Below are 12,561 nucleotides of genomic sequence, written 5' to 3'. Positions count from 1 at the left end.
TTCTCTTGTTGAGGAGCACAGGCTCTAGCATGTGCAGGCTTCATTGTTGCAGAACGTGGGCTCAGCAGTTGCAGCATGCAGCTTCTAGAGCGCTCATGGTTCAGTAGTTTTGGAGCATGGGCTTAGTTGCTCCACAGCATGTGGAATCTTCCTTGACCAGGGATCGAACCTGTGTCTTTTGCATTGGCAGGCAGATTCTTATCCACCGTGTCACCAGGGAAGTTCTGGATCCTGAATTTTTTCTTTTGAGGTTGTCCTCTATTGATGTGGTGTAATGTTTGATGTTTTGTCTCCAAGGTAACATATACAACAGAGAGTAGATTAATAAATTATATCTGTAGGTGTGGATAGCATTCATTATAAATGAAGTGACCCCACTCCAGTACTCTTGCCTGGAGAGTCCCATGGACAGAGGAGCCTGGTGGGCTGCAGTCCATGGGGTCGCTAAGAGTCAGACATGACTGAGCAACTTCACTTTCGCTTTTCACATTCATGCTTTGGAGAAGGAAATGGCAACCCACTCCGGTGTTTTTGCCTGGAGAATCCCAGGGACGGAGAGGAGCCTGGTGGGCTGCCATCTATGGGGTCGCACAGAGTCAGACACGACTGAAGCAACGCAGCAGCAGCAAATACACTGTTGTGCTAATAGAAAACAGTGAGGTACAAAAATTATCTCAGTTTCACAAATCCCCATAAATAGAAACAATTCTGAAGCAGATACTTTGAATGTCTGCAGTAGTTTCTATAGACAATGAAATTGCAGATGAATTTTATTTTCTTCTTTTTTTTTTTGTATTTTCCCAATTTTCTACAGTGAGTACATTTAAATTTAAAATCAGGATAATAGCAAAAAAAAAGATTATTTTCATGAAGTTCATACCTTTTGACTGATAATTTCATTTGTAAGGACTAATCCTATTGAGATAATCAGAATTGAACTCAAAGATTAATATATAAAGGTGTTCACTGGACATTATTTGTTTTAACAGATAAAATTTAATGAGTCAGTAATAACTGAAAATGGTTAGGAAAATTATCATATTCAACCCAATACTAGAGTATTATAAATTAATTAATGGCATGTGAAAGTGCTTATACTAGTGTTAATTAAAGATAAAAGGATAATATTTTATGTATGTTAGAGTTTCAACTATGTAAACTATATATGGGCTATAAAATGATTGAACAGGTATTTATCTCTACAAATTAGAATAAGTGGCCTATACCATTTTTTTCAATTTTTCAAATATTCTACAGAGTGTGTGTGTTATTTCACAATCAAAACAAAACAGAGACTTCTGGCGGTCCAGTGGTTAGGACTGCATGCTTTTACTGCCAAGAACCCAGATTTGATCCCTGGTCGGGGAACTATGATTCCGTAAAGCCATGTAGTAGGACCAAAAAAAAAACAAAACGACAATAAAAATTGTGTTTAAAACTGTAAGATTAGGGTTAACATTTGTCAGATTGTATCATTATATTAATATTTACATATTTCTACAGGTCAGATTATATGTTTGGCTATTAATTGAAAGAATGTATATTATTTTTCTTCTAGGGAACTAATAGAGGAATTACATCCCATAATTAAAGAGGCACTTGAACGAAGGCCAGAGGTAAACTGTGTAGTTTTATATCATTAAATATTTATTTGGCAAACACTTAAAATTAGCTTTTATATTCTATATAGTATAACAAAATTTAGAAATTCAGAAGTAAATAAGTCTAGTGCCATTTTCAACATTTTTAAAACATGTGGAAACCACTACCATCCCCACTCCCCAGGAGGGCTTACTCAGAAACCAATTCTGTAATACAGATGTTAAATTTTCTCTGCCTGAAGTTAGGGTGGTTAGAGTCTGGATCAGAGTCCACTGATCTCTGTAAACGAACACATAGTTATTTTCATCTTTGTAGGTCATCCTGTCTCTGTTGCAGCTGCTTAGTTTTGCTGCCTAGACAGCTAAATAGGTGGGTGTGGCTCTGTTACAGTTACAGGCAGCAGTGAGCTGGATCTGGCCTGAGGGCTGTATTCTGCCAACCCCCGGTCTAGAACCCCATATCTACACGTCAGGTTCTGAGCTACATTTAGAAATCACAGTTCTTGTGGAACAGATGTTGTATAATCTATAATTACAACAATGTATTATGCACACAAATCAAGTAATAGGTAAAGGGTTAGATGAGCTACAGAGAAGAAAGCCTTTGATTCTGCCTGTGGAGTAAGAGAAAGCTTTTTAGTTGAGGTAGTGACATTTGAGGTGAATTTCTGAAGCATATTTCCGCAGTAGACAAGCAAGGGAAAGACATTCTAGGTAGAGGGAACAGCGTTTGCAAACTTTACTTTTAAAAAATTTGTACATTGCATGTTTTTCTTTGTAATTATGTTATGGGGAAAGTGATGGAATGTTAGGCTGGAAAGCAAGAAAGGAACTATCATGTGAAAGGATTAAAGCTCCTGGTTTCAGCTTTATCCAATAGACCAGTGGTCCCCATATGGCAGTAGAATCTGAGAATTAGCCAGAGAGCTTGCAAAAAATTATAGATTCCTGGGCCTAGCCTATTCAATGAGAATCCCTGGAGTAGAGCCCAGAAATCTATTTTCTTAAGCACCTTAGATGAGTCTGATGTAGAACACTGAATTAGAATGACTGCTAGCAATGATGGCAGTCCTCTGAGGAATTTTAGCAAGAGAGGAAGATGACAGTAGCTACTTTGTATGGGGACCTTATGACAGCATCTATAATTCTTCACTTCCTTTTTTTCTAATTCAGCCCTGTGGAGTAGTGATAATTCTCCATTTTGTAATTGATTAGATTTTTGCTTCAGAATAATATGTTGGTTACAGTGCAAGTGGAATTGGAAATAAAATTAAGTGGCAGTATGTATACTAATCAGTTTCAGGACAAAAAGTCATCATAGCAAGGGAATAGATATGCACAGTGATGTGTCTGAATGTGCACTGTATTTTGAGAGCATTAGACTCACAGTCTTTCTATGAATGAACACAGAATGAAAGCAAGTCAACTAAACCTTTGCAGAAATCCTCAAGCACTGTTAAGAAACCATTTCATTCAGTACAAATTGCAGCAAACTTGATAAGAGCTCAGAGAAGCAGTAAATTTAATGAACTGGTTATCTACAACTGGCCTGTTTTGGAAGGCAGAAAACTGGGTTGTAGACAAGAAAGTGAAAGACGAATTCTTAGTAGTCTGTATTACATCATGAATGAAATGATGAGCCCAAGAAGAAAGTGATACAGGAGATTAATTATAGCTTACCATTATATTGGTTCCTGTTAGAAGCAGAATCAAGTTGAGATGTTACGACGACTATTCTAGGCATTAATACTTTGGCCTTAGGATAAACATATTTATTCACACCATAATGATCAAAGGAATTTCTTTCTGCTTGTATTTCTGTGTGTCAGAATTAACTGATAAGTGAAAAATCACGATATGAGTGAAATCTATGGGGTTTCTTTAGTCCCCTTTGTGATGTTTTCCCTCCCTTTCTGTCATATTATTGGGAGCATCTTAGGGATTCTTTATTAACCAAAGAGAATGGTTTGCTAACTGTTTCGGTTCCTCTAAAGTTGTCAGATTAGCAAATCTGACCTAAAAGTAACCATAAAGTAAATATGGACTTAATTCTATTTCTCCCTTCATAAGTTTATTACTATATAATATGTCATTTTATTTTATTTTCTTGTTAATTTCAAATTAATCCACACATACCTTTTTGATGTAATAGCCCCTAGACTGTCTGACATCTACCTTGCAGAAGCAAAATAACAAGCCTCCAAACTCGTAAGGCATTCCCAGTATTCCTTCTAAGTTACATCAGCAAATTTTCTGTCAAGTTACTTAAAGGACTTTTAATTAGAATCTTTGTTATCTTTGGAATAGAATATGAAACGGCGCAGGCGTCGAGATATTTTACGAGTACAACTGGTACGAATATTTGAACTGCTGGCAGATGCTGGTGTCATTAGTCACAGGTAGGTATTGGATTTTGATTTTTAAAACCTGAAATTTATTAGAGAACATAATTTTTTTTCTCTTAGGAAATACATAAAAACCGAAAAGTACCTTTGTAACAACAAAAAATCTGCACCACTATAAATATTATTTACTAAAGATGTATCTAATACATTAGCCCATGGCTAAAAAATATATTGAAGAACTACCACTTGTACAGATTGCTTCAGGCAAAGGTTGAGTGGAATGTCCTTATGATTTTAATATTTCTTGAGATCTAGTAATCTAGGCAGTAGACAGCGATCTTTTTTTTTTCCCCAGGGATGGGTGTCTGTTTTAACTATGTCTTACCTTATTCAAGATCTATTTTTTCTAGAGTTGTAAAAATCTTGTTATTTAAAGGCTACATGAAAGTTTAGCCTAAAAAACTTTGCAAATTTACTTCAATCAACTGTTAATCTATTGTGCTTAGAGCAATTATGAAATCCAAAAACATAATTTTTATTTCCACCCTTTACAAACAAAAAACATAAAACCTAAAATTACCCCTTGAGGAAAATTCCGTCAGCTTTATGTAGGGAAATAACTGTTTCCCTAGAAACATAATGGTGTTGGCTGACCATTGAAGGAGTAAAAAAATGAATCTGACCATTTCCAGAAAAGATACTGAGGAAAAATATATTAATAAGCAAGTACAGTATTTATTATTACTTTACCATTTATCCTGATCATTTATTTCTGAGTGTGCCTGACACATTTCATATTTAACATCGAATGTTTTTCACAAGTGCTTTCAAAATATAGCTTTAATCAAAGAGAATCTAAACCATTGATTTACTGTTATAGTAAATGAAAAGCAAATGAAAGAAAAAAGAAGCGTCATTCTTTTTTTTTTTTCCTTTGCTACTTCACAAAAATAAAACAATGGAAGTTAGCCAAAATGAATTTGACACTTGCTGAACTTGAAGCAAAAAATTAATCTAAAATACATCTAAATCTTTTTTTCTTGCTTTTATTGTAATGTTAGTAATGCAGTTGCATGTTTTATTTTTGGATTTGTCTTTTTTGTTTTTTGCCCCAAGAGAAATCAAAATAAAGTGAACACTATATTATGGACATTTTTTTTTTTTCTCTCTCACTTAAGGAAAAAAAGATGAATTCTGGAATGGCCAGGAGGCAGGGATCTTCAGTTTGTTCAATCAGTTGATCCTCTGTGCCTGGTGCATAGTAGGTACTCAGTTATTCTGAGTCAGCTTACAATCTACCATGTTGGTTTCCCAGCCACTGAGAAGTGTTGACCCAGAGTTTAAAAGCACTCACTTAAGGAATAAAGGAGAGTTTCATCATGAATACATTCAACGTATTTTTATAGTCATAGATCGATATTTTTAATATGCTGTACAATCACTATGGCTCCTTACTCTTATTTTCATGGCTTTAGGATGTTTATAAAAAACTATTTGTAGCTATTGAAAGAGTATTTTTACTTTTGGAATCATAAACTTTAGAGGTATTTCAAATAAATATAACAAGGAAAAGTTAACTAAATTTCTGTTGGTAAAACACTCTCAAGTACCTACCGGTCACATACTTCATAGCTGATGGCACAAGACTGGAATCCAGGATTGGGGACTCTTTCACCAGTGACTCCTTGCAGTCACTGGACTCTAGGCCCAGAACCCTGGCCTCAAAGAGAACCTTCCTATAGAGATTCTTGAAGAAATTTCCAAGGTCTAAAATAGAAGATTAAAAAACCAACAGTCTTATTTGAATTCTCTTAAATTTTTGCATCCCCAGTAATAGCAGTAATTTTTGCTGAGAATAGGTACCTGATGGGTATTTGATTGATTATACTAAAGGCATAATATGTCTATGTAGGACAACTGTGTAAATGTACACAATTAGTCTTTCTTCTTTCTACCTTCTAAACTGATCCTCTCTGTTCCCGTTGTATCTCCTTATATTTTTATTTTGAAAAGCCGTATATTTTGATGGAGAGAATAATGTTGACTTAAATTATAGTTTAAAATCAATGTCTTCCTTAACATGAATTTTCTTCCATATTTTCAGTGCAAGTGGTGGCCTTGATAGTGAAACACATTTCCTCAACAACACTTTATTGGAATATGTAGATTTAACTAGACAACTCCTGGAAGCAGAAAATGAAAAAGATTCTGACACACTGAAGGATATACGATGCCATTTTAGTGCCTTAGTGGCGAATATCATTCAGAATGTTCCAGGTACGATTTTCAGTTCCTCAAACCCATAGATGAATATTAAAAGACTATCATAATCTTTCTCCCCCTGAGGAATGGTAATCTAAGTTGACAAGCAACTTGTGAACATTTGAAAAATATGTCAGAGTAACTTTGGGAAGGTGAGAGGTAGATGATGCTCCATAGAGGAAAAGAGCATGGTTTCCTCTACATTGTCTGAGCTGAAGCTCACTAATGTAAAGATATGATTTAATCCATTACTCAGCACTTGTCTGCAACTTCTACTTTGGTTCATTATGATACTGTTGAGTTTCTTCAACAAGGATTGCTGCAGAGAGCTTGTAGAATAGATTTTATTTTAAGTGGAAAGATTCCTTGGAGATCACCTAAACCAGCAGCAAAAGGCAGCAGAGTGGGTTTTGACTCCAGACCTCATGCTTTACTGCAGGTAGATCAGCTCCCTTGTTGTCTGTTATGTATCAATATGTCAAGATTCCATGTAATGATTGTTATATAGCTGAAAACGGTATGTATAGTCCAAAGCCCTCTCTTACCGGTTAATCATGATCCAGAAGTATGTTGTGTTAATGTTTTGGCCAAGGTTAGCACGTAGCCAACAACAACCCAGGGAGAGAAGCAGGGTCCTGATGCCCAGCTCTGTCAGCCTTCAGTAGCATTGTGACTGCCATGCACTTCTACTTGCCAAGATGCTATATTTCACATAATACCGCATCTCACCATGATAGTGTACACTGCAGCTCTGTTCCTGTGATATGCATATATGTAAATAGTTTCTGTTACTATGGAGGTTGGGAGTAGGTTAAAATGAAAACTTTTCCTTTGTTTTTATATAATATTATGTATCCAGTAACAATCCTGGTGGCTCAGACGGTAAAGAATTTGCCTGCAGTGCAGGAGCCTTGGGTTCAATCCCTGGATCAGGAATATCCCCTGGAGAAGGGAATGGCAACCCACTCCAGTATTCTTGCCTGGAGAATCCCATGGACAGAGGAGCCTCGTAGGCTACAGCCCATGGGGTTGCAAAGAGTCAGACACGACTGAGCAACTAACATCACCACCATCCAATAACAAATAAACTGACGTGCATATTAAGGGAAGAAGAAATGGAAATAATTTTTCCGCCTATTTTTTATTCACAGTGCACCAGAGAAGAAGTATTTTTCCTCAACAGAGCCTTCGTCACAGTCTGTTTATGCTGTTCAGTCACTGGGCAGGTCCTTTTAGCATCATGTTTACACCCTTGGACAGATACAGTGATAGAAATATGCAAATTAACAGACATCAGTACTGTGCACTGAAGGTATTTACCTAAAAATCTGACTTCTGTTTTCTTAGGTTAAGATTGGAGTTAAAATTTTTTTCTCTCAGTGCCTGGTGTTATAAAAAGGATCAGGATTTCTTCAGAGTACCTGAGAGTACTAGAATATATATTTGCCTGCTGTATTCAAATACTTATTCTGGAAGTTTATTTAAATGCATAAAATGTAATGTAGAAATATTCCAAAATCTATGAAAATTGGAAGCCACATTCTTAAAGAATTGATTGCCTCCAAAAAATACTTATTTTTTTCTTACTTAAGTACTTTCTCTTGATCTTTTTTTTCCCTTCACCTCTAGTACTGTTCAAACTCCATGTCTAATGTAGTATCATGATATTTATGTACTGCTCATAGTAAATTTCTTAGTTTCAAAAGTTACTATTATGCTTTTCTTTGTAAACAAAAAAATTAAAGATATTGCGGCTACATAAGCATGAGTAAAATATCGTGCCTCTTCTCATTAAGCAACCAACATTTAACCTCTGAAATGTTTTAAATGTAATTCTAATATTATTGTTTGAAGGCTATGTCTGCTGTACTCTGTTGTGGCCCTGTTGCAGATAATGTAGGACTTTCATCAGATGGCTATTTGTACAAATGGTTGGATAACATTTTGGACTCTCTGGACAAAAAGGTAATTATGACAGTTCCCTTAAAATTTGGTAGTAAATCACCACTGCATTGCATTACTTGGGAGCTTCCCAGGTGGCGCTGGGGGTAAATTATCTGTCAGTGCAGGAGACGCAAGAGATGGAGGTTCCATCCCTGGGTTGGAAAGATCCCTTGAAGTAGAAGATGGCAACCCACTCCAGTATTCTTGCCTAGGAAACTTCATAGACAGAGGAGCCTGGGCGGCTACAGTTCATGTGGTCTTAGAGAGTTGGATGTGACTTAGCGCGCGCGCACACACACACGCACGCACACACACACTCACGCACACACACACTCTCTGCATTATTTAGAGCTATTGTATGGCTCACTGAATATGTCTTTTTGAAATAAGATAGGTTAGAATTACGGGCCCAAAACATATTATGTAAAACTAAGTAGGATATCATAAACTAAGAGATTTCTAATTCTTATTTAGTTCTCATTTAAATAATTTTAATTTCCCTCTTAGAGGATTAGAATAGTAGTGTGTATTTATCTCACAAAGGGTTTTAAATCAGTAAAAGAGTATAATTGTGGAATACTTTAAGCTCCATGGAAGAAATATGCTATTTGCTCTGTTTAATTTTTTTGATAATTCTCCAATTAATCACTTTTCCCCCCTTATTACTCATACCATACAAACACAGACTTCACAATTTAAAATAAGACTTACATTTCATTTTGTATTGGGCTATCAAAAATAAGAATAAATTTCGACAAAAATAGCTGGGGAGGTTAATCACTCATTTTCCTGAAAGCACTTAATCACTGTTCCTATTCATCAGCCACCTCCGGGGCTCTGCTGGAAAATTGAATGGTACGACTAAGAGTCTTATATAAAAAGCAGGAGACCACGTTTAATTTCTCTGTGTTGGTGGTTCTGCTGGTTGAATAAAATCAGAAAGAGTTGAACTAAAGGAGACTTGAGTTTTGTGATGAAATACAATAAATATATGCACTGTATTATTTTAATTGAAATGTAAGAGGAGTAGATAAATAATATATCCCTTTCTTTGTCCTGGGCAATTTTGTGACCTTTACTTAGGTTCATCAGTTGGGCTGTGAGGCAGTTACATTACTGCTGGAGCTGAACCCGGATCAGAGCAACCTGATGTATTGGGCGGTGGATCGCTGTTACACTGGTTCCAAGAGAGTGGCAGCTGGCTGTTTCAAAGCCATAGCTAATGTTTTCCAGAACAGGTACTCTAGATTTTGCTGTCTTTCATTATTTAGCATCTCTTAAAAAACAGAATGTGTCTTTTTGAACTCAGCAATATTAATAAACCAATATTTTCTTACCTTAAACTCGAACAAAATCTAACCAAATAGTGATAATGATTACCATCTGTCGTACCTATTGCCTTTAAAAAAAATACAGTCACCTCATAGGCTTAGCCCCTGCATGCCTGCATCCTTCCCTTTATATCATATCATGTTTATTAACTGGTGTGAAAGCCTCTAAACATTGTTTATCTAACATGTGAAATTTGTCCCTAGGGATTATCAGTGTGACACAGTGATGCTCCTCAATCTGATACTGTTTAAAGCCGCTGATTCTTCTCGAAGTATCTATGAAGTTGCTATGCAACTTTTACAGGTTTGTAAACAAATGTTAATTAAAATATATTTTTACTCGGGACTTAATGAAGCACAGCAATCTGTTCTTGCCTTGAAAGTATGCTAATGTTCATCTTTATTTTTAATAGTGATGTATGGTATGATTCCTAATTATCATTAGAAACAGAAGACTAAGATAATATGGGTCATTTAAGTCTATAAATAATGCAGTTTTGAGTGTATTGTAGAGAATTGTGTGTGATAACCCCCACACTCACCTGTGTGTGTGCCTCTGTGTCTCTGTGTGAGTACTTGGAAAAGTTGAGTGGTTAGGGCCTCTGTATGCCTTCACTTGTTTCTGTTGAGCAAATAAAAATAATGTGAGTCAGTTTGTTTTGGAGAATCAAGTGAAAAGTAATTAGCTCTTTTATGATAACCTTTTGTGAGTTTTCTTTATTAGACTGAGACGAATAACTTAGAAATTTCACTTGGATATATGGTTATATCCATTGATGGTAGGATGTGGTTCTTCATTCTTAACCAAGGGTTAAGAATGGGATTCAAGGAGATGCACATTTTTCCAAAGGGTTTGAAGTGGTTCTGAGGGATCATCCTAAGAATTATACCCTAGTGTCTTTATTAGTTAAGAAGAAGGTTGAGTGGCGTAGCTCTTTGTATAGTATAATATCAAAAGAATTTTTTGCTTGTATTTTATATTTAATCCATGATTAAGCAAAATAGGTTTGAAGATTTTTTTCATGTATGCATGTTTTTATATAGTCATAATTTTGAATTGGAAAAGTGGTAAATCTTCTTCAGATAATTGTATATTAAGTTGCAGGAGTTATTTTCAAACTGTTACTGGCATTCAATACAAGGAATGTTAAAGTCTTGTAAAGAATTACAGAGCTTGTCAAGATGGGACTGGTCCTTTTTTTCCTTAAGTGCCAGAAAGGAAGATAAATTGATCCTTATAACCCTCTGTCCTAGTATTCATTTGGAATTACAAAGCACAAGAATTAGAGACCTTTTGAAAACATTTCTGGGAATTAGAGATTAGCATCCAAGAAACTTTACAATGTATACAACTCTATAGCTTTTAAACTATAATGTTTCTTGGGAGAAAATTTTATGTTTTTAATTATAGCTGAAATTTAGAGGACCCACAAAATCTTACATGGATGGATTACATTCCTGTAGATCCTGGAACCGAAGATGTTTCGCTATGCTCACAAGCTGGAGGTCCAGAGAGCGGACGGCGCTCTCAGCCAGCTGGCCCCTCTGCCGCATCTGTATTCCGTGTCTTACTATCAGCTGTCCGAAGAATTGGCAAGGGCGTATCCTGAGCTAACTCTCGCCATATTCTCAGGTATGGTTGTTCAACTGGCTAGTAGTTTTTTTTTTCAGCAACCATTTTGAAAAAACTACTTTTCAGTTCAGTTGAGTCACTCAGTCGTGTCCAACTCTTTGTGACCCCATGAATCGCAGCACACCAGGCCTCCCTGTCCATCACCAACTCCTGGAGTTCACTCAGACTCATGTCTGTCGAGTCGGTGATGCCATCCAGCCATCTCATCCTCTTGTCGTCTCCTTCTCTTCCTGCCCCCAATCCCTCCTAGCATCAGGGTCTTTTCCAATGAGTCAGCTCTTCGCATGAGGTGGCCAAAGTACTAGAGTTTCAGCTTTAGCATCATTCCTTCCAAAGTAATCCCAGGGCTGATCTCCTTCAGAATGGACTGGTTGGATCTCCTTGCAGTCCAAGGGACTCTCAAGAGTCTTCTCCAACACCATACTTCAAAAGCATCAATTCTTTGGCGCTCAGCCTTCTTCACAGTCCAAGTCTCACATCCATACATGACCACTGAGAAAACCATAGCCTTGACTAGACGGACCTTTGTGGGCAAAAAATGTCTCTGCTTTTCAATATGCTATCTAGGTTGGTCATTACTTTCCTTCCAAGGAGTAAGCGTCTTTTAATTTCATGGCTGCAGTCACCATCTGCAGTGATTTTGGAGCCCCCCAAAATAAAGTCTTCTAGGAAGTGTAAATCTATGAAATTTGAGGTTGAATTAAAACAAAACCTGTCTTTATATAAGAGAGGTTTTTTTTCCTTTAATATGAACTCTTTAATACTGACCTACCTTGATACTGAGATTGCTTATTAAAGATCTCTAAAGGGATTCTAAACTTGACCTCTCTTCTCCACCTCACACTAGCCAAAAAAAAAAAAAAAAAGTAGGAGGGGGCTTCACAGGCAATTTGAAAATATTCCTTTAGTAGACATAAAATTTCCTGAATCTTCTAGTGTGTGGTTTATCTTGTATATTGGTCTATTTTTAATAATATAAATGGGCAGGGATAAGGGTACAGGTTTCTTTCTATAAGACCTCTCATCATAGGGGAACATACTGTACTGCCTTAAGCAGAACTATAGCTAGGAACCCGCCTTGCTTCCTGGTCCAGTTTCCTTTCCTTGGGTCCAACAAACATTCCTGCCTTGAGTTTCTAAAGCATGGGCTATGTGTCAAGCAAGATGTCCTATATGTATATATATGGGTTTCCCAGGACTCAGATTTAAGATAATTAGGGAGCTCATCCAGCTTGAGCCTTTTGGTCAATGAACACTCTATTGCAGATGCCTCCATAGTGCTTATAAATCCTTTAACTGAATAGTTTTATTAGTGATAATACAAAAGACTCTTAGCTAGTTTTTCTGCTCTTCATCTTCAGTAAGATCTCGTTCTAATCTTAGTGCTGCAAATGCACCAGAATTGGTATGCAGGAGATACCAGGGCTCTGAACCTTTCATTCAGG

At 36.5% G+C, this 12,561-nt stretch overlaps 1 protein-coding gene across 6 annotated transcripts in view; it reads left to right on the top strand.

Moving 5' to 3' along the window:
• FRYL (FRY like transcription coactivator) overlaps positions 1-12,561 on the top strand; it is a 263,407-nt gene that overhangs the window by 189,177 nt on the left and 61,669 nt on the right. For all 6 annotated transcript variants that reach the window (XM_040238172.1, XM_040238170.1, XM_040238168.1 and 3 more), the window contains 8 exons: positions 1,559-1,616; positions 3,909-4,000; positions 6,051-6,223; positions 7,360-7,520; positions 8,063-8,173; positions 9,236-9,390; positions 9,688-9,787; positions 10,948-11,116. In XM_040238172.1, the coding sequence (XP_040094106.1) occupies positions 1,559-1,616; positions 3,909-4,000; positions 6,051-6,223; positions 7,360-7,520; positions 8,063-8,173; positions 9,236-9,390; positions 9,688-9,787; positions 10,948-11,116 (1,019 nt within the window). The remainder of the gene's footprint in view (positions 1-1,558; positions 1,617-3,908; positions 4,001-6,050; positions 6,224-7,359; positions 7,521-8,062; positions 8,174-9,235; positions 9,391-9,687; positions 9,788-10,947; positions 11,117-12,561) is intronic.

Source organism: Oryx dammah, unplaced genomic scaffold (assembly GCF_014754425.2).
Source record: "Oryx dammah isolate SB20612 unplaced genomic scaffold, SCBI_Odam_1.1 HiC_scaffold_3, whole genome shotgun sequence".
Lineage (NCBI taxonomy): Eukaryota > Metazoa > Chordata > Mammalia > Artiodactyla > Bovidae > Oryx > Oryx dammah.
This window is presented reverse-complemented; position numbering and strand designations above follow the sequence as displayed.